At 34.2% G+C, this 24034-nt stretch overlaps 1 protein-coding gene across 1 annotated transcript in view; it reads right to left on the bottom strand.

Annotated features, from left to right (window-relative positions):
- The window catches only part of LOC149807061 (epithelial sodium channel subunit alpha-like), an 89085-nt gene that overhangs the window by 9547 nt on the left and 55504 nt on the right, over positions 1-24034 (bottom strand). Inside the window, exons 9-12 of the mRNA XM_089961361.1 lie at positions 16308-16383; positions 13942-13999; positions 11290-11375; positions 5818-5893 (exon numbers count right to left, since the gene is read on the bottom strand). Of these exons, the coding sequence (XP_089817487.1) occupies positions 5818-5893; positions 11290-11375; positions 13942-13999; positions 16308-16383 (296 nt within the window). The remainder of the gene's footprint in view (positions 1-5817; positions 5894-11289; positions 11376-13941; positions 14000-16307; positions 16384-24034) is intronic.

The following is a 24034-nucleotide window of genomic DNA, read 5'->3' as shown; positions in this document are numbered from 1 at the left end:
TAGAAATAATGGTAACTCATTACGTCCGTCAAGTATTAAACTAATTCAGTGAATAAGAACCCAAATCACGGGATGTGCATGCACTTTAGTCACAAAATCTCCAGGTACGAGAAAAATAATCGTCACATTTTTAACTTTTCAATACCACTGTAAAAGTACATTCTTTTCAAATGCGATGAAATTAAGACTGCAAATCAAGACTGAAAGGCCAAAGGATTGGATCATTGACATTATTACGCCTTCCTTTAGACCAACGTAATTCCATGCAAAACGATGTTGTTCTGAGTACTTGTTCGTTTTCGTTCGTTCCTAACAAAATCGTCTGCTCTGAAGATGGAACTGTTTACTAAGGCAGATCTTGCATGTCATGTGAAGGCTGTGTAGATTGGTAAATAAAAACATCATATACAGGCTGTACAGGCTGTGTAGATTGGTAAATAAAAACATCATATACAGGCAGTACAGGCTGTGTAGATTGGTAAATAAAAACATCATGTACAGGCAGTACAGGCTGTGTAGTTTTGTAAATAAAAACATCGTGTACAGGCAGTACAGGCTGTGTAGATTGGTAAATAAAAACATCAGGTACAGGAAGTACAGGCTGTTTGGATTGGTAAATAAACATGTGATGTACAGGCTGTATAGATTGGTAAATAAAAACTTCATGTACAGGCAGTACAGGCTGTGTAGATTGGTAAATAAAAACATCAGGTACAGGAAGTACAGGCTGTGTGGATTGGTAAATAAAAACATCATGTACAGGCAGTACAGGCTGTATAGATTGGTAAATAAAAACACAATGTACAGGCAGTACAGGCTGTTTGGATTGGTAAATAAACACGTGATGTACAGACTGTGTAGATTGGTAAATAAAAACTTCATGTACAGGCAGTACAGGTTGTGTAGATTGGTAAATAAAAACATCATGTACAGGCAGTACAGGCCGTTTGGATTGGTAAATAAACACGTGATGTACAGACTGTGTAGATTGGTAAATAAAAACTTCATGTACAGGCAGTACAGGCTGTGTAGATTGGTAAAATAAAAACATCATGTACAGGCAGTACAGGCCGTGTAGTTTTGTAAATAAAAACATCATGTACAGGCAGTACAGGCTGTATAGATTGGTAAATAAAAACACTATGTACAGGCTGTGTAGATTGGTAAATAAAAACATCATGTACAGGCAGTACAGGCCGTGTAGTTTTTTAAATAAAAACATCGTGTATAGGCAGTACAGGCTGTATAGATTGGTAAATAAAAACACCATGTACAGGCTGTGTAGATTGGTAAATAAAAACATCATGTACAGGCAGTACAGGCCGTGTAGTTTTGTAAATAAAAACATCGTGTACAGGCAGTACAGACTGTGTAGATTGTAAATAAAAACACCATGCACAGGCAGTACAGGCTGTTTAGATTGGTAAATAAACACGTGATGTACAGATTGTGCATGTAGATAAAGCATATCATGTTTAAACAGTGTGAATAAAAACGTGATGTACAGACTGTGCAGGTAGATAGAGCATATCACGTACATGCTGTGTAGGTTGGTAAATAAAAACGTAATGTACAGACTGCGTAGATAGATAAAGCATATCATACTTAAACAGTGTGAATAAAAACGTAATGTACAGACTGTGCAGGTAGATAACACATGTCATGTTTAAACAGCGTAGATAGGTAGATAAACGTAGATGCGTGGCCAAGGAACACGTTGGTTCGCGTCTACTATCAAAGTATGATTTAAATTTTAAACTATAATATTCACAAATTGGACTATACTGAACTCAAATATGCATAATGAATACTTTACGTATTTTTTTTTATAACTGTCGTTGTTTAACAAGAAATATACAAGATGTAAGAATTTTATGTAATATTTCCGACATTTGTTTTAAGATATGTGGCTATTCGACAGTGAGTTAGACTGTCCATACACGACGAGTTTCATGGATGGGGGAGTCGTCGATTGAATCTTCTAACGACATTTATACAGGTAGACCTTACGCAGGTGTCGGGGTATTACACCGTAGATGTCTTGCAAGTATTATGGAAGTACAACACCTCGATCATTCCAGAATAAAAGGTATTACTATAAAGACAGGGGATTCCTCTTTGCTTTTTATCAATATCTTTTTACCATGTGATCTAGCGAAAACGTTTGGGAAGTTTGTAGATTATTTGGACAAGATTAATTCCATTGTAGAAAATGCTAATACTCTATTCGTTTATGTAGTGGCATATTGGAATGCTAATCTGCTCAAATGTAGCCCCTTTGAGATTTGAATGCAAACTACTAGAAAGATGTGAAGTTGTTTGGTTTTAAAAAGCAACATTCAATAGATGCATGCCTAAATGTCGTTAAGAATACTGTCAGCTATTATATAGAATATGGCAGCCCAGCTTTTTAGACACTAGTAAGGCACTTGATAAGGCCAATTATTGGACACTCATTAAAATGTTTCTTGATATTAAAATACCCGTCTACATGTTTTATCCTTTAGTTACCTGGCATAGCAAGCAGTTGTGCAATGTACGCTGGGGAAGTGTAATATCCATGTAACCAATGGGGTGCGACAGGGAGGTGTTCTTTCTCCTTTATTATTTGATATATACATAGACGACTTAAATTGGTAACTGGGTCAGTATCACGTGGCGTTTCATCTGTACCAAATACGTCATTTCTTACCAATTTTAGTATTGCTGATGATATGTCATTGATAAGTCCTTCTCAAGTTTAGACTGTGCAGGTAGATATATAAAATGCATCATGTACAGATTGTGTATGTTAGTATATAAAGCGTATGATGTACAGGCTTTGTACATACTGACAGGTAGTCAAATCATATCATGTACAGCAAAGTAACAAGTTTAATTTATGATCAATTAGAATGTGATGTGCGATATTACGTCATCGCCAGCATTAGAGCTTCACGTATAACAACTTGCACCTTTAAAATTAAACACTTAAGACGGCAGTACAGCATAAATGTCTATGCCAATGGACTCACAATCTTATTGTTGTTGTTGTTATAGGGTTTAACGCCATTTTTCAGCACAAGATAGGCTATACATGGCGGCCAGTATTAATGGTGGAGGAAGAACCCGGGAAAACCCCGGAAAGAACCACCGACCCACGAGAAGCTACCGGCAAGCTTTCTCACATATCCACATTGGCCGAGCCCGAGACTCGAACACAAGCAGACAGAGGTGAGATGGCAGTGATCCGTGACAGAGAGCGCTTTAGACCACTCGGCCACTCGGGGCCCCCACAATCTTATTGCATGATATCGCAAAATTGCCATCTAATAAGCAACTGACACTATTGGCCACCATAGCCATTCCTTTCCGTGCATCATCATTAAATTTAGATTTCTTTCTTCAGTTTTCATTCCAAATGAAATTTATGGAGAAAAAAAAATCGTTTTGTGAATGTCATTTGAACTGAGCACATATAGAAAACTACATGTATAGCCTACATGAAAAATACCACATATATCACCTAAACAAATTGGTAATATAAAGTAGTGAAATGACGTTTATGTAAAGTCGGATGTCTCAGACATGAAGTCTTCGCCTAGACTGGTTCCCTGTCATTTCAGTCCCTCATTGGTTACTGTCACCCAGAACACATGTACGGAATTCCTCCATCTTGAGTGATGGATTTCACACGAAGCAGTGAAGAGAACTCACGTTTTTGTAATGAAAAGAATTTTACAAGATATACGGTACTGATTATACGAAAGGACCTGAGGCAATCGAGAATGCACTAATTTGGGAGTTAATGCTCTGTAGATAACGTAAAGTAAAATTAAGCGAAATAATTGTTTCAAAGCTGATTTTATCAACAATTGAAATGAGATCGTGAAATTATTCTTCTGGTGCACATTTTTACTCCTAGTCATGTGACTAGTGTTTTATACAATATGTGCAGAATGACTTGCGCAGATTTCAAGCACCATCTCTCAAAAAACTTCAAATTATTATACTCGTTCCATAAATTTAATATTAAATCATTACCCATTTCAGATTAGTATATATGGCTTCATTACGTAATTTTTACGTTATAGTACAATCAGTAGCACAGTATACTCAGGATAAACTGTGATAATTTGACGTTATTGGATTTCAAGCCAAGACCAACGTTGGAAAATATCTAACAGCTATAGTTAGTAATTCTCTTTAGAACATAGACTTTGCCTGGGAAAATCATCGGATGCATCGAAATTGCCTTCTTCTAGCATGGTGTCACGACTCTATAGCCTTAAACTAAACAACAGGAAGCAGAGTCAACATTTGTTTTTGTAAACCAAAATAAATAATTTAATTCTCTAAGTTATAAAATGAAACTGTACGAGGAACTTACAGTATTGTGGACTAAAACCAAAATAATTATAAACGTTCCGTGACAAGTCTAAAACAATAGGGTGTTTTGAATTAATTCCAGGCTCTAAATGTGCTGATGTACCAATATCATTGAATTTAAACAATGTCAACAGTCATGAACGTTCTGAAATGCCAACATTCATGAATGTGCCGAAGTGTCAGTAGTCTTTTGACGTATCACAATGGCATTGCCCATAATGTCTTTGAATGAATAAACAATAATTCCAAAAGGTTGCTTTAGTCCAGACTGTCATATGAGCACTATGTAATCCAATAAATAATTTAAATAAATGTTTCCTGTCAAACAAAATCTAAACACATTTTTATCTACATCTGTAGACGGATAATAAAACAAGAACACCACTAGGAAATATGAATTAGGAATGAATTCATTATTGTCTTCTTTCTTCTTACATATATCCCATCAATCTAATACTACAGTATGTCGTAATAGCGACTACATGAGTTATGTCGTTACACATCTCACCTGACTTAATCATCCAATGGAAATTTATCCCAAACTGTTCACATGTTCATTTTATAGATTCAGTTTAAAACGTCTCAACAGCTTTTTTATAGCTTTATATAATATAGAATGTACAGTCATGCACCAAAAGTGAAATATATATATATATATATATATATATATATATATATATATATATATATATATATATATATATATATATATATATATATATAGCATATGACAAACACGGGGTTATCTTGTTAACAAGATGAGACTCTAATTTTAAAATTGTGTGGTCGAATGCAACGAAATGGGGATAAAATCTCAGCAGATTGGAGGTGTCACTGAATAGACAAATAAATGAGTACAAGGTAGATTATTTTCTACAGAATTTACAAAGTAGAAAAACGAAATCCCTTAATCTACTGTTTGACTTGATAGATATTCAGAATTCTGTTCGGTAACAAAAACGTTTAAGGTAATAAATATATCATCTTGATCGAGATTGTTAAGGCTTCTATTACACTAAACCTCTCGTCTTTGGATTATGTTCTCGCTCTAACACAGCAGGGTCATATTAAAATTTCTGAGCAAAATGTGTGCCACCCCCACCCCTTTTTTGAAGTTTAACATAATCCGTTGTCGACTTCCCCAGACGTGTGCCATTGTAAAAGTTTCAAAAAGTTTTGCTTTTGGTTCGATATCACAAGTATTGATACTGTGTTTTGTTCCCTACAGTTTTCAAAAAACAACCTCTATCAAGCACCGTTGAGTTTTGCCCATCACAAGCCTGTTGTAAATTACAATGAACTTGTGTCAGATATTGGTCTACATGTAATCTTCAATTTGCACGCGAGTATTTATGTGTGTGTGTGTGTGTGTGTGTGTGCGCGCGCGCGCGCGCGCGTGTGTGTGTGTGTGTATGTGAGAGAGAGAGAGAGAGAGAGATATGTACATACCGCAATCTGTGGAGATTCTTGAATTATTTCAAAATTCAAGTCTTCAAAGTACACATTTAGTTTCAAGAAATTGTAACTGAAATATATATAAAACAAGAAATCTGTAAAAAGAATATGCAACATATTATGTGATGTTTTACTTTAAAAAATTGCGTTGGTTGACCAAAAATACGGAAAATACAGTGTTGAGTTATCAGGTCTTTTTAAATTTCTTTAATGTGGCCATATTTGAAATTTTGTTTATCATGAAATATAGAAGAAAGTCTTGTCCGAAATACTCTGTTGGCACTTACATTTGAAGTAGAGATAAGATATGGAAATGCATATGAAGTCAACTGATCTAAATTGATCTTCCATGCCAGAGCTAGTTTTTAAGGAGTGTCTAGATTTGGTAGTAGTAGTTATTGTAGGGTTTAACGCCATTTTTGAGCACACGATAGGCTATACATGGCGGACAGTATTAATGGTGGAGGAAGAAGCCGGGAAAACCCCGGAAAGAACCACCGACCCACGAGAAGCTACTGGCAAGCTTTCTTACATACCCACATTGGCTGAATCCGAAACTCGAACCCACGCAGACAGAGGTGAGATGGCAGTGATCCGTAACGGAGAGCGCTTTAGATCACTCGGTCACTCGGGGCCCCAGATTTGGTAGTAAGTTAGGCTTCGGATTTTTACTCGGATAAATGTGAGGTTTAATTCTCAACCAATCACAAAATGACGCTGCGAAAAGTTAAATCCATTGCGATTGATCGTTTAAAAAATCTCAAGCTGAAACTCGTGCGCAAAAGTAAATAATGTGCAGATTAGGCATTATTATTTCAATATGAATTGTATGATTTTAGCAAAACCATTTTCTGGCATTGCATATACATTAGAAAATCTGATCAAGGTACTCATATCGCTTTTTCCATGTTTTATTGCAAAATTGAATCACCTTGCTCATCCGTGTTTCTATTTGCAGTTCACAATTGACTGAGAACACACGCCTGTATTGCAAGGAGGCATGTCTAGTCTAGTGCTGTACACGGTTGTATTATATATTCCTTTTTTTTCCGTTAACTTTACATTGTCAAAATTGTGCAGTATTTTGCGATACTGAACACCTTGATTTTGCACGTAAGGGCACGACACGTGTGCCTAAAATAGCAAAGTGTATTAGGAACTACTTTGTAATCAAACCATGCACACTCATGTAGTAGAGAATTTAGGTTTTAGTTTATAAGATTTGTTTGTGGGTGAACTAAAGCAGCTGTTTCGTCTATTTGAAAGTAAAGATCATAAAGTGAACAATGTTGACGATTTTACTTAGTCACAAATAACAATTTTAAACAAGCAAATGGATGAACGTGATATTAGCAGTGTTCACAACAAACATGAGAGACACATTATTGAAAATTCCATTCTTATCATTTAAATAGTTATTTAGGAGAAATATTCTTAGCTTTTCGTTATGACTGTTCCCATTATTCCCCTAGTGTCTAGTACAGTGACGTCATTGAAGCTATACATTTTGAGGCTATAAATATAGGCGGGGTAAGTATTTTTGTGGTGTGAGGGATAGTCATTTTTGTGAGATTTCATCACCTTCCCTGACACTCTAAGCTACCACAGGACTTTTTTTCTAAATGATGTGTTAGGTGACAGATGGTGTATATGGTGTAATGGTAAGTTTCTTTATGGGATGTGTAATGTTATATGAGGTGTGTATGTTTTGTTTGCTTTAATTTCTTTCTCTTTCACTCTAAGTGAACACAATGTCTTGTGTGTGTGTGTGTACGGGGTGAGGGATGGTATAGATGATGTTTTGGATATAATATTTGTGAGATTTCTTCTCCTTCTCTTACATTCTTAGCTATAAAATGGCGGTTTGGATAGAGTGCATAATGGACGTTGGATGGTATATAAGGTATGTGAAAGCATTTTTGTGGGATTTCATCTTCTTCTCTTAAACTCTAAGCTAAAAATGACCACATGTGTATGTTATGTTGAATAGAATAGGGATGTTGGATGCTATAGTGGTTTCTTGGATGGTGTTTTTGTGGTTTAAGGGATAGTCTGTTTTGTGAGATTTCATCCCCTTCTCTTAAATTCTAAGTGATCATGTGGCACTTTGGATAGTGAGTATGATATGCTTGATAGCACAGAGGTGTGATGGATAATTTTTTGTGGTGGAAGGGATGGTCTTTTTTGTGAGATTTCATCTTCTTCGTTTACATTCTGAAATAAAAAGAATAAAGACTTTTGGGATAATGTGTTTAGGGGGTGTTAAATGGTATAATCAACTTGATGGATATTATTTTTTGTGGTGTAAGGGTAAGTCTATTTTGTGAAATGTCATCTTCGTTTACATTATAAGCTAACACATAACGTTTGGAGTGTGTTTGTGTCTTTGTGTGTTTATTTATTAGTCTATGTTTGTCCCTATAAAACTCCCTTTTTCCCTATCCTATTCATTTCATCTACCTACCTACAGTAGCGCGTATTCAGGTCAGCCACTTGCATCACTGTTGCCATTATTCCCCTAGTGTCCATTACAGGGACGTCATTAAAGCTAGAGGCTATAAATATAGACTTGGGGTTTTAAATTCGAATTTCCACAGGATGTAGCTATAAATAGATATTAGGTTGTTCCATAGGATTTTCCTACAAGATGAAACTATAAGTAGATAGTGGATTTCCCATAAGATTTACCATAAATTATGGTTAAAAATAGATATTAAGTTTGTCCATAGGACTTTCCTACAGTCTGAGGCTATAATTAGAAACTATGGTTTTCCATACAAATTTACAAAAGTTTAGCTTGTAAACAGATACAAGGGTTTTCTTTTTTATAGGATTTTACGACAAATTATGGATAAATATAGTTACTAGGTTTTTCCATATAACTTTCCTCAAGCTGTAACTATAAATATATACTAGCATTTTACAAAAGGAATTTCCACATGTATCTACGTCTATGTCTCTATTGTGTTTGTCCCTAGAGTAGCGCGTATTCAGATCAGCTCCTTGCAACACTGTTCCGTCCGACTGAGGTCAGCCCCTTGCAACATTGTTACCATTTTTTCCGCATTGTCCCGTACCGTAACGTCACCCCTCTCCAATTTCCATTGTCGCTACACAGGCCCATTACATTGTTGCTATATATTCCCTATGTTCACTTTCCTGTTTCGATAGACAGACCCTCCCAAGTTAAATTTCCCCTTGTCTCCAGAGTGCCGCGGCACCTTTTTAACATGGAAGTCCATTGTTGCTAGGGTGCCCCCATTCACTACTAGTAAAATGTAGTCAGTCGCTATATTTCCTTCAAATATTAGATGAAAAAGTTTATCTTTTGTCTAAATACTTGGGAAAAAATAATCCTAAACAAAAATTTCTTACAGCATTTCAATGTGTCTGCACATATATTATCTGCAACGCCTTTTCACCTGTAGATATGGATGTATATTTATCTTACTATGAGTCAGATCGCCCTCTGATTCAAAATTTGGTATCATTCAACAATTCAATGTCCATGCTGATAAAAATATGATTTGTTTCCATGTTGACATCGTCTAAACAATCTCTCCTGGCACTGAAGTCACCCATTAAAAAGACAACATCACTGACATAATGAATGAAGATATATAGATAAACATGTTGTCTCCATATCCTATTAGCTACCTAACTCTTGATATGAAGTATATAAGCATGATTTTACCGATGCGCCGTTAAAAATATATATATATATTTATAGGTTACTGCATTTGTATAGGAAAATATGAACGAGTTTTTCGGATGGAATACTGCACGACCTTGGGAGTGCAGTATATCCATCCGGCAAAACCAATTCATAATTTCCAATACAAATGCAGTAACCTTTTTATTATATGCTCATTTTTTTATTCTACCTAAGGCTTAATTATATAAACAAAATACAATACAAGAAACAAAGTAAATGAATGTATGCTGTATTCCAAACTAAATACACAAGCGCAGATCCATCATTACACAACAGCAACATTATTAATGCGCACATAACTCGGCCCAGATAAATATGAACTTGTCGCGCGCTAAACATAAGTTTTGAAAGAAAATGGCGTTTTTGTCTACTTAAAATTGAAATTTGTAGTCATACTGTGAATGAATACGCATTGCAGCAAGTTTTCGATTTGATCTGGAATGAATAGATTTTGGTATTTTTGTAGATTCTACGAAAATTCGTGATTATGGACTGGGTTCATCTATGCAAATTGTGCATGAAATACATCGGATTGAAGCAGCGCGGGAGAAGAGTGTTGACATCTGCAAGTGTGTTTGTTCTGTCATTGACTATTTGAAATCATAATATGGGAAGAATATGAAGTCTTTCAATTGCAATTATCAAAAAGACGCTTTGAATTTAATGTTTATTTCATTTTGAGTGCAGTAAGGAGGATGTAGTTGCACTTGGAATATAGTCGAAATTACAGCACAGTTTCGAAATGTGTAATCAAGCTTGAGAACTCATGACATGGCTCATGTAATTCGGATTTGCAGAACTAAGAAATTACATTTTGAGGAAATTCAGGATGTAAAACTGTAAGTATATTTGTTTGCCATTCTTATTACCAGCTAAAGGAGACAGTTTATGCCTTGTAACTTGCATGTTATTTTTAGGTACCCGGCAATTTTATAAAATATGGCGTCTATCGCCAAAATCCGAAACATTGTATCAAAGAGTTAACGCGGAATGTAGCAAAGCAGCTGGTATGTGGCAGTCCACGAAACATCTGCTTTAGTTTATTCAGAAACAGATTTAATCAACCAAAACGTAAAGTGTCTGCTACACGAGAGTACATGATTTGTTTAGACACTAATACACTATTGGGCACACGTGTCCTGCGCGTGAGTGCAATATGAAGGTGTGCAATATTGTAAAATACTGAACGATTCTGACAATGTAAAGTTAACGGAGAAAAAAATGAGCATATACTAAACATACATACATACGTACGTACATACATGTATGCATGCATGTACGCCCGCACGCACACACACATACATTGATACATACATACATACACACACATACATACATACATACATACATACATACATACATACATACATACATACATACATACATACATACATACATACACATCATTTAGACTTAAGCATCGCATACTGTCAGATAATTCTGTAAAAGTGCAGAACATGTTTTATCCTCCTCTTTATCCAGGCTTAACTACATACATAATCAAACACCTCAACATAGGATTGTCACTTTCAACCAGTTGGCCATTTAACTGAAGATCTACAGGTATCTGATTCGTCTCATTTTAAGTTGTTGAGCCTCGAATGAGCTAACGAGTAATTACTTGATTGGAGATCTCTGTCCTCTTCTTTCACATTTAATCTCAAGTCATTGGAATCATTGTATACAATTTAAAATTGAAAAATTATCAGAATGGAAATTCTGGAGAAAACAAATGTAAGTATATTGCCTACCTGAGTTTCCTGGCGTCTGTGTAATTTGTTTCCAAAATGGCACACATCTCCGTACTTTTGTTGCATACTTCCTTCACCAAATGTTTCTGCCAAGAATTAAAGGTTGCTAAGTGAAGTTATACTACATACTATATAGTTGGGGTTACTCTCTAATAAGTGATACTACAAACTTTGGGGTATTCTTTATAAAGTGATACTACGTACGTTGGGGTATTCTTTATAAAGTGATACTACATACTTGGGGAAGCCTTTATAAAGCGATACTACATACTTGGGGAAGCCTTTATAAAGTGATACTACATACTTGGGGAAGCCTTTATAAAGTGATAGTACATACTTGGGGAACCCTCTATAAAGTGATACTACATACTTTGGATTACTCTCGATAATGTGATACTGCATACTTGGGGTATACTCTATAAAGTGAAACTACATATTTAGGGCTATTCTAGATAAAGTGATAGGACATACTTTGGGATAAGCTCAATAAAGTGATACTACACACTTCGTGTACACTCTATAAAATGATACTACCTACTTGGGATACGTTCTATAAAGTGATACTCCATACTTGGGATATTCTCTATAGAATGATACTACATTCTTGGGATACGCTCTATAAAGTGATACTAGATGCTTTTGGGTACACTTTATAAAATGATACTACATACGTGAGACACGCTCTATAAAGTGATAGTGGATACTTTGGGTACGCTATATGAAGTGATATTACATTCTTGGGGTACGCTGTATAAAGTGATACTACATACTTGGGGTATACTATACAGTGATACTACATACTTGGGGCATAATATAAAGTGATGCTACATACTTGGGGTACGCTGTATAAAGTGATACAACATACTTAGGGTATACTATGAAGTGATACTACATACTTGGGGTACGCTCTATAAAGTGATACTACATAATAGGGGTATAGTCTATAAAATGATACTACATACTTGGTGTGTACTCTCTAAAGTGATACTACGCATTTGGAGTACGCTCTATAAAGTGATATTCGATAATTGGGGTACGCTCTATAACGTGATACTACATGCATGGGGCATATTCTATTAAGTGATACTACATACTTGGGGTATACTCAGTAAAGTGATACTGCATACTTGGGGTATACTTTATAAAGTGATACTGCATTCTTTAGGTATACTCTATAAAGTGATATTACATACTTGGGGTGTTGTATTACATCTACGGCTCTAAATCTTATAATCAGGGACGTCATTTCAACTTTTTTCAGGGGGAGGGGCAAAACTTGATTGGGGGGGGGGGGCACAACTTGACGGGCTTATTAATTTTCGTATAAAGGCTACAGCAATTTTACAGCACATGCAAATTGCCCCCCCCCCTTGACGTCCCTGCTTATAACCACTATCATCATGTAATCCATGTTATTTGGACAGCATGTAGACCTTTATAGTAAGCTTCTTACTTGGATAACCATAAAAAGTAAGTCCCTTAAGCAAGCTACTACTACCACTACTACTCTACCACTAGTCAGGTTACTAATATTGCGATTATACGTATGTGTGAATACATCTTATACCGTCAATGTGAAATCTTTAGTAAATTCCATAGAATGTTCTTACTTATATTTTTTATAATATCGTTAATGCGAAGTCTTTAGTAAATTATTTATATGGTTTTATGTTTATCTATGTTGAGTGTTTAACTTTTCTCTGATAGTAAGGGTCATCTGTACACAGATTATAATATATCAATTTTTCCATGATTGTGGGTTTGTACTTCAAGATAATGTTATTTTTTTAAAAATATGTCTACATGACCTTTTAACCTTAAAAACTTCTAGAAATGAATTTGTTTACGAATTTGATTGGAAAATTACCCAAATCCTGGTCGCCTTATGGTGTCTTAGTTTTCTCTATAAGGTTCTGAAGTAAACAATTTTTTATTCTCATCTTAATACCAGTCTTAACGGAATCTTTTAGCTGTTTTCAGATATAATTATAGAGGACTTATTTAAATCATTCATACAGTGCTCTTTTGACTGGATTAGAGCTCTATTGGGATTATTATGAAATGATTAAAAGGCATTCTGGATCATATTATTTTGATACATCAGGCCTGTTAACACATTGGAACATTAAAGGCTACTGGTATATCAGCACATTCAAGATTGGAATTCATTCGGAACACTCTATACATTTGGACTTGTGATAGCACTTTGAGGACTATTTGGGATTTAATTCACAATACTGTATGTTCCTATTAAATTTTCATTTTATAAGTTAGAAAAATTCAATTGCTTACTGAATTTTCCTAAACGTGTTGGTTTTGCTTTTTCTGTTTCTTAGTTTAAGACCCATAGAGTCCTATATATTATTAATGAGAAGTCTTTTATATTTTATGTTTGAAGATTACTCTCTGCAAGACAAAGTAAAGATATTAACGTAAAATAAACGATAGTTAATCAAATAAAAAGCATTTTGATATCTGATCATTACTTATTATTTTTATGCACTTGCAGCCTGCAATGGTTTGTATAACTCATAATTTTTAAAGTTTAGCACACGTGTTTCCTATTTATAATTGCCTAAGAATAACAACCCTGTTTAATAAATTTGGGATAGCATCTTAAAGGCAACATCTCCTTTAAATTAAAAAAATTACCGCGTATTCGTCAGTTGGCCACGGTCTACTGGACATAGTCTTGACATAACCATTCTCGCTGAAAATGGATAAATTGTTATAATAAATAGTAAAAAGTTCGTAAATTGGTCAAGGTGATTTTTTTTTCTTGATCACGGAGCTATAACTTGGTAGGTCTCATTCTAGAAGCTGGTTTGATGGCGGCAGTTGGAAGGATATTTATTATTATTTTTCAAGTAGATATGCAAACGGGAAAGTGACTCGAAGAGGGGAAATCACTCCGCAACACGTTTATGAGGTTTAAGAATTGCGTGTATGTTTTCTTTTGCGAATACTCCTTTCAAATAATGTGAACGACTTTAGACTGAAGCATGGCAATATGTAAGCTATTGAGTGACTTTATCAAAACTGAATGTATGGTATCAAATTTTGATGGACCGTTTAGATTATTAGGCGCAAAAGAAATAATCATCTCGAAAGGTGAGAAATGAAAAGTGGTGTGATATTCACCTGAAAGCAGAGACCATTCGTATTTAACACTTCAATTTCATTTAATTCTCTTTTGTTTCTTAATATTAAAATTTAAGTTCTGTTTTTGTCTTTCCAGAGAGGTCTTTCTTGTACTATTGAATTATCAATTTTGTACTGCTCAGACATTGTAGATTGCTGACTTCAATTACTTCGTATGAAGTCAGGTCAGGCTACATCGGCTACCATAAGTAACAGTAGTTGGTACTGCCTACGAATGTTGACATAGAGGGGACAGTTACATCTATCTCTCTCCTACAAATCACATGATGGATCAGGCTGCTGAGCAGACATGCTCATTTTCCCGGCCGTGAATGTGCATAGGGATCATCCATTTGCAGTAGGACCTGATCGCCATCCACTGCATCTGGATTCGTCTTTTGACGAATCGATACTGTCGTGCCAGTGGATTCAGATAGGACAGGTGAGATAATGTGTATATCTGTGCAACATTCCCTCAATTCAAACCTTGGTATATTCAAATCATGTGGCAATGTGCGAACGTGAAATAAGCATTTGGACTGGGCAGACCCTTGGTGGCTGAGCTTCCTAATGAGGATCACACGGCACCTCTCTGTAGCATGAGGAAGGAGCTAGAAAAAGAGCGCATACAAATGGACAGTACATCAGCAGGCAGAGCGGAGAGAATATCAGCCCGTCTTGATTTACAAAACATTAAATGATTATAATCTAATAAAAATATTATTTTAAAACTGGACATCGCGTTGAAGTGGTTTAAATTCCAAAGATAAGATTAAATGAGTCGAAACCGCTTAAGCTAGTAAGAACTAGTTTTGCGTTGTTTGTTGTCGGTTTGTTGCTGTTATCCTAATGTCCGACACACACGATCCCTTCTAGTTCACTCGAAAAGTAGTTTTTATTAATATACAGAGCGTCGTACACCTTTCAGTCGAGGAGGTATCTATGTTGAGTTATTATTTTTTCCTTGGCTTTCTTACTTTTTTACCATCCAGTTTTCCTGGTAATGACCATAACCAATGATACCATGAACCGCTCTGTGGTCTAGTGGTTAGAGCGTCCGTTTAGGATGTGGGAGGTCGCGGGTTCGAACCCAGGCCCAGTCATATCAAAGACATGCAAATAGTACTAACAACTGCCTCGCTAGGCGCTCAGTATTAAGAAATTAGTGTTAGAACTGGTCTGCCTGGCGTCAGGATAATGTGACTGGGTGGGACATGATACTACATGTCTGCGGCATGATGCTCCAGTACTAGACATCACTATAAATTGCCATACTGCAAACATCGTAGCGACATGACTGAAAAATTGTTAAAGCTACAATAAAAATCCAAATCACACACACACACACACACACACACTAATGATACATTAGCTCCACAAATGCCTTGTTATGTTATTAAGTTTATTAGAAACTTAAACAAAGGTTCCCATCGATTCATAAAAGTATTATTTTAAAGACAACGTTCATCCAGGTCCTCACTTTAAGCTTCTAAGAATCAGTTCTATTACAAAACGAGGGACCTTATTCTGAACACACGTATATCTAAAACTATATTTTATGGACGAGACGCCATATTTAACACGTTCTTTTCCCAGACGGATAATTTGCATACTACATAGTTTCACATAGTCAGTGTACCTTGCAAGTTACAAAGGTCACAGGATATATGTAGCGGAAACATCCACTTTGACACGTTTAGGTTAAATGAATTGCGAGAGAGAGAGAGAGAGAGAGAGAGAGAGAGAGAGAGAGTGAATTATGTGGGGAATAGGGGAATTTAATTACGTTCAGCCGGGTGGAAAATGACAACGTTTATTGCTTTAAACGTTGTCTTCTTTATTTTTCCTTTTTATTATAATACAAAAATCTGACTTACTTGCATGGATTTAGACAGTCGCAGGAAATTTCTTTATTCCGATAATCTTTAAAGACTTGACGATAACAGGCTTTCTCTGTAAATAAAATAATTTAAGCAATAGTTTTCATTCAAGCTAAGACCATACAAATTACAATCGCATTTAAGAACAGGTGGTACTAACGCTGTTATTCAACAATGAAGAAAGAGAGAGAGAGAGAGAGAGAGAGAGAGGGGGGGGGGAGATTGTGTCATTTTTATGGTGTGATATACAATTAACTCTCTTCAACGTATCATCGATTATTCTAATCCATCTTGGTTTTATAACCATGAGATGCACAACAAATGGTGACAAGAAAGACAACGAAGCTAAATTGTTAGGTTTGAATAATCAGAAATATACACAGGCATGTACTGAATTTGATAAGGTTTAAAAATTTGTTTTAAAGGACACATTTTGACATTTATCTTGTTAAAATCAATATCAAAGTTATTTCAATGGTAACTATTGAACGGTGTTCGAGTTTTTGCTAACAGTCTAAAATCTGGAAGAAGATGGAGCTGTGAACACTGCAGGGCTCATTGACAACGGCGCCAACACACTTGACTATTTCAATAAAAATAAAAAAATTGAAAGTTTTGATGACTCAATATTTAAAATGCTTAATGATACTTCTGCTCTGCATGAATTTACCTAACTTTGTTGACGGTAGGCATGATTTGAACAATCATGTGTGTAAAACTTTATAAACCAATATAGACCAAACTCAACTGTTCTTATCAGCGTTGTAATAAGCAAGGGCACTATATATATATATATATATATATATATATATATATATATATATATATATATATATATATATATATATATGTATATATATATGTATATATATATATATATATATATATATATATATATATATATATATATATATATATATATATATATATATATATATATATATATGTTCATTACATACGAGATGGGTATTACTTTAGGTACCAATCGGTGTCACATAAATAATAAATATGCATGTCGAAATATTCTGTGCATTTCTACAGCAAATATAGACTGAGTTCAGTACCGCGTGCAGCATTACCCTTGTTATATATTTTGTACTGGTGGCATATGCGGTCCTCTCATCCAGGCAGTCGACTTACTGAGGTACTGCCAAAGTGTCTGCAGAAGGAATTCACGTACCACGTGTTTGTCGTCTGTGGGTTTTTGCCTTTCCCCAGCATTAGATATCACTGGATAGTTTCTTATTTTGACACCTCCCTAATTTTTAAGGTTGAAGGCGTGAACCTAATTATATTAAGCCTAGCATTTATAAATTCACACAGAACCTAAATATGTGATGTGGTTTAGATTTACTTTGAGTTAGGCTTGAAAATGGGTTGGCTTGTTTGGTGACTGCCTGTCACAGACTAGCACTGGAGATCAAATGCGTAACTTGGGCTCCAAATGAAAAGCCGACTTGGCTTACGTATTTACGCATGTCTGTTACAGATTTAAATATCTAAAAATCTAGATGGTTGAGGGGTGATGAAAAATATGCTAATTTGTTATAGTACTAGTGAACTTTATTCATGCATAAGGCACATACTTATTCTTTTAGCTGCCTTGTCACAGGAAAATATTCAAAATAGCTCTTTGCTGTCAAAAATTAATGTAAAAATGAGGGGTTGGTGGCAGTGTTGGTTCAGTATAAAAGCCACCAGTTGTATAAGGAATTAACCTGATTGCTGCAGTCAAAATCTCACATGCACGCTTTCTACAAAAATCATTAGTTTGTTTTTATTTGTATCTTCAGTGTAAAATTATTCTCATTTTTTTCTGCAATAGGTCATTGTCAGATGAAAATTCACCAGATAAACTGTCCAGTGAGATACCTTACAGATTTAAGATAAACTTGCAGAAGCCTTTACATTGACAGATAATGGAAACAAACACTACGAACACTACGAACTAACGTTTGTTTGCAGTACGATACCATTACATTAGAATACAATTGAATTGCTTTTAAATAACTATATTATGAGAGAGAAAATGATCGAAATAGAAGCCAGTACAACTTAACAAATCTCATATTTCTCTGTCACATAACGAGTCTTAACTAAGAGAGCTCTGATACTTTTCAAAAAGAAAAGAGAGTGTGACGATAAATCGTTTCTCAACTAAAAAAATACATATGTATTTGTAAGAAGGTGTATCTATTTTATATCCAGGGTTCCAATTTGACACAACAGTTTTCAGACGTCACAAATTATTCATTTGATGGATAACACAAATTGTTAACGTCCGTGTTAACATTCACACTGGGTTAACGTCCGTGTTAACATTTACACTGACAACCATTGAATCAGGGGTTGATTTAAGTTATGCACAAGATAGCATACTGCAAGGTAGAGTCCATAAACTAGTTAACGTTCCAGTATCCAGTTTCAAATCAACATAAAATAAAATACTGATGTTATAAAACGTATTCTTTTGATTTCGTGTACAATGTTCAGGAAAACATTCCAACCAATAAAATGAACATCAGTTATGTGTTCGGCATCAATTATTGTATTTGAAATAAACGCATTGCATGACAATTTGTGGAGTGGTTTATTCTGCGAAGACGATGTCTGAACTAGTTTTGTGAGAGACAAATACAACAATGTTTTGATCACATCATCGGCATCGGTCTAATATGTCTAATATTTCTGTTGAATTAAACTTACAATGGAAAATGGTCACTCAAAGATGAATAGATAGATGCTCGTGATGGATCCAGAAGATGAATTAGATAAGCAACGTGAGATAATTGTCGATGTTCGCCAAGGATCATTGTGGGAATTTAGATGACGTAAAAAGGAATGTAGCTAACCAAAGCAGACTGGCTTTTAGAGGTTGACATTTTGAAGCATCTCTTTGGGTGATTCTACAAAAACAAAATTCATTTATAAAGGGTCTTCATGAGAATAGTACTTTGTCCGTAGTCTTCTACTCTAAAACCAAAATTGCACTAGAGTAATTTTTTAAAAACGATATCATCACATATTATATACAAAGAAATTACAAATAAGCAGGAACAAAATGAAATTTCTTTTTCATGCGCTTCGAAATATCTTTTCAATACAAGATGTTTACATGGCCCTAAGCTAATGTATTTATGTTGTTTCCACCACCAAGAAAGAAAAAAAGAACCAGTAAAAATATAAATAAACAAAAAACAAAGGAAAAAAAATACGCTTGATGCCACGAACACAAAATAATTGTACAACTGTATTCATTTTGATTATATACCTCTCATGTCATGAACACAAAATAATTGTACAACTGTATTAATTTTGATGCTATACCTCTCATGTCAAGAACACAAAATAATTGTACAACTGTATTAATTTTGATGCTATACCTCTCATGTCATGTACACAAAATAATTGTACAACTGTATTAATTTTGATGCTATACCTCTCATGTCAAGAACACAAAATAATTGTACAACTGTATTAATTTTGATGCTATACCTCTCATGTCAAGAACACAAAATAATTGTACAACTGTATTAATTTTGATGCTATACCTCTCATGTCAAGAACACAAAATAATTGTACAACTGTATTAATTTTGATGCTATACATCTCATGTCATGAACACAAAATAATTGTACAACTGTATTAATTTTGATGCTATACCTCTCATGTCATGAACACAAAATAATTGTACAACTGTATTAATTTTGATGCTATACCTCTCATGTCATGTACACAAAATAATTGTACAACTGTATTAATTTTGATGCTATACCTCTCATGTCATGAACACAAAATAATTGTACAACTGTATTAATTTTGATGCTATACCTCTCATGTCATGTACACAAAATAATTGTACAACTGTATTAATTTTGATGCTATACCTCTCATGTCATGAACACAAAATAATTGTACAACTGTATTAATTTTGATGCTATACCTCTCATGTCATGTACACAAAATAATTGTACAACTGTATTAATTTTGATGCTATACCTCTCATGTCAAGAACACAAAATAATTGTACAACTGTATTAATTTTGATGCTATACCTCTCATGTCAAGAACACAAAATAATTGTACAACTGTATTAATTTTGATGCTATACCTCTCATGTCATGTACACAAAATAATTGTACAACTGTATTAATTTTGATGCTATACCTCTCATGTCAAGAACACAAAACAATTGTACAACTGTATTAATTTTGATGCTATACCTCTCATGTCATGTACACAAAATAATTGTACAACTGTATTAATTTTGATGCTATACCTCTCATGTCAAGAACACAAAATAATTGTACAACTGTATTAATTTTGATGCTATACCTCTCATGTCATGTACACAAAATAATTGTACAACTGTATTAATTTTGATGCTATACCTCTCATGTCATGAACACAAAATAATTGTACAACTGTATTAATTTTGATGCTATACCTCTCATGTCATGTACACAAAATAATTGTACAACTGTATTAATTTTGATGCTATACCTCTCATGTCATGAACACAAAATAATTGTACAACTGTATTAATTTTGATGCTATACCTCTCATGTCAAGAACACAAAATAATTGTACAACTGTATTAATTTTGATGCTATACCTCTCATGTCAAGAACACAAAATAATTGTACAACTGTATTAATTTTGATGCTATACCTCTCATGTCATGTACACAAAATAATTGTACAACTGTATTAATTTTGATGCTATACCTCTCATGTCAAGAACACAAAATAATTGTACAACTGTATTAATTTTGATGCTATACCTCTCATGTCAAGAACACAAAACAATTGTACAACTGTATTAATTTTGATGCTATACCTCTCATGTCATGAACACAAAATAATTGTACAACTGTATTAATTTTGATGCTATACCTCTCATGTCATGTACACAAAATAATTGTACAACTGTATTAATTTTGATCCTATACCTCTCATGTCATGAACACAAAATAATTGTACAACTGTATTAATTTTGATGCTATACCTCTCATGTCATGTACACAAAATAATTGTACAACTGTATTCATTTTGATGCTATACTTCTCATGTCATGTACACAAAATAATTGTACAACTGTATTCATTTTGATGCTATACCTCTCATGTCATGTACACAAAATAATTGTACAACTGTATTCATTTTGATGCTATACTTCTCATGTCATGTACACAAAATAATAGTACAACTGTATTCATTTTGATGCTATACCTCTCATGTCATGTACACAAAAAGAACTGAACAACTGTATTTATGCTGATGATGTACATCTCATGTCATGATGCGAGGAAATTAATTTCCTGGAATTTTCAGTTTGATTAAAATAATGTTTGGAATTTTGAATTTTAAATTCATTTGAAACACACGATTAAATCTGCTTTTCAATGCGTTCTTTGGCTAACTCTGTTATGAAAAAGATTTTAACTTTGTCCACACAAATCTTGACTGAGAACTCTATTCAAGGCATGCTCAAGACGTTAATTTGTGGAATACTGTGTTCTCCTTGTGGTAGTCATAACATTATACGTACTTTATGCCACTGGCAAATGTTGTTTTTGTTTCTCCCAAGATCGATACAGAATGAATCTGTCGTAAACATTTCGTCACAGGATGGATGCATTAGTCAAGAGTTGATACATTTTATGGATGCGTAATGTATCTGCATTAGTGATGAGTTGACTCATTTTATGGATGCGTAATGTATCTGCATTAGTCATGAGTTGATACATTTTATGACTATTTATTGTTGAACATATCTGTGTAGTAGAATTATGCATCAACTGTTTTCTTGTCTCATCGACTCATCCCCAACAACAGTAAGAACAAGTCGACCATTTTCTATATTAATATTTATTTCTTCTCTTTCATTCATTAAGATTCCCCCAAATATGCTGCCGGATGAAGGTGCTACTTGTAGTATAGTGGTGGTGTCTCGCCTTCCAATATTTCATATATATTTACAGATATGTCAGGTGTATCTACAAATGTTCCTAAGTTCCATTTGTACAGGGCATTTATTAAATCCACAACTGTATCTATACCTAACATGTATTTTGAGAGTATAATTCCTAGATCACGTGGGGTACATAACACATTTCTTTCTTCGATAGCATCAAATAAACATCTCGTTTTTTTCAGACTGATTTTAGCAGATTTGATCTTAATGGATTCTGTCAAATCTCTCAAACATCCATCTTGAACTTCGTTTATTTTTTGTCCACAAACTGTATTTGTGTGAAATATTTCAAATAGTGTTTTGAACTCTAATTTTATTCAGTATATTTATATGCCTTCTTATGTGGTTTGCCATTCTATATTCGACTTGTTCTCCTTTCAGAACTTTTTTCCTCATGATCTTCTTGAAAAAGTTTTCAAAACCATTGAAAAAATTATCCAAAGTTTTATTACTACTGTTTTAAAGACTGCCATATTTAAATTTTGGTCTAGTCCCTTAAGTTAATATATTTTTTTAATTACATACATACATACAGCATCGCTAATTATTTTCAGGTTGACACGCGTATTATAGGTGTTGTAATGTTATTCACGTATTTTGATACCGGCACATCAGTTTTCGATGTTTTTTTATAATTATTTTTTAAATTTATTGGTTAAATTATGTCAATAAAATTAACTACTATTTTTGGATACAAAATAGTATGATATTTACCTGGGTATTTAACAACTATTTTTGATTTGTTTTACGTTACTAATTTATGTGTACAATTACGTTACTATTTATTTAACTTGCATATTATGTCACTGTTTTGTGATGTGTACTGTGACAGACAGTGGTCATGCTATGATTTGAACTGTATTACATTTCAGTTTTAAGCTGTGATGTAGTCCATGCTGCAGAAAAATTTATTTCCCAGACTACCAACTCCAATGAGTACCACCATGATTTTCTAAACGCTCCTTTCCCTTGTAAATTCTTGACAATTAGCGCGTACATGAAATTAAGTGTATATGGAATATAGGTTCACACGGACGATCTTTCTTTACTTAAATAAGCACATATATGTACGCTACTTAAAGAAATAATATAATTCTTGACCTAGCAGTTGTTTCTCTAATGCTATTTCTTTAATCAACCATATTTATAGAGCATGAATTTAAATTTAGCAAGCAAGCATAATAATATTTTTTCAACCAACTGTTTCGCACAAAATTCATTAACAATAAGCGCATAAACAATCTGTACATGCTGGCCTGAGGTGGTATGTAACTTTTATCAGTGAAGTAACTCGTAACGGTATAATTAAAACACTTAGAGACTTATCTCACTTGACGATTTCGCTGGCAATATTTTACCACTATTTATAACGCACTAGCATCATACAATTATTCTTGTGTTGTCTCCGCCATTTTGCTATGCTAGGTCTTATCGTTTCCTGACCGGTATAGTAATTTTTAATTGGTGTAAAAGAACGATATTGAGTCTCACTCGTTTAGTATTATTTTAATTGTTTTTAATGTTTAACGTATCCTCTATATCGAAAGCAAAATCAGACAGACATGAGTGGTCTAGAAAGGGTATATATTTACTGCTAATATGCCGTATATGTATCTCTGCTTAGGACTGGTTCAGCGCTCCTTTATAACTGGTGACGGGGTACTTCCAATTGATTTCAGACTGTATTAGAGCCTTTCCAAACTCTAAGACTATCATCAGTAGTACTGTCTAAAGTGTGCAACTGAGAT

The sequence above is a fragment of the Sinohyriopsis cumingii genome, chromosome 1, assembly GCF_028554795.1.
Source record: "Sinohyriopsis cumingii isolate HCF-2022 chromosome 1, ASM2855479v2, whole genome shotgun sequence".
NCBI classification, from domain to species: Eukaryota; Metazoa; Mollusca; class Bivalvia; order Unionida; family Unionidae; genus Sinohyriopsis; species Sinohyriopsis cumingii.
Note: the sequence above shows the minus strand (reverse complement) of the source record. Positions and strands in the feature narration are given on the sequence as shown.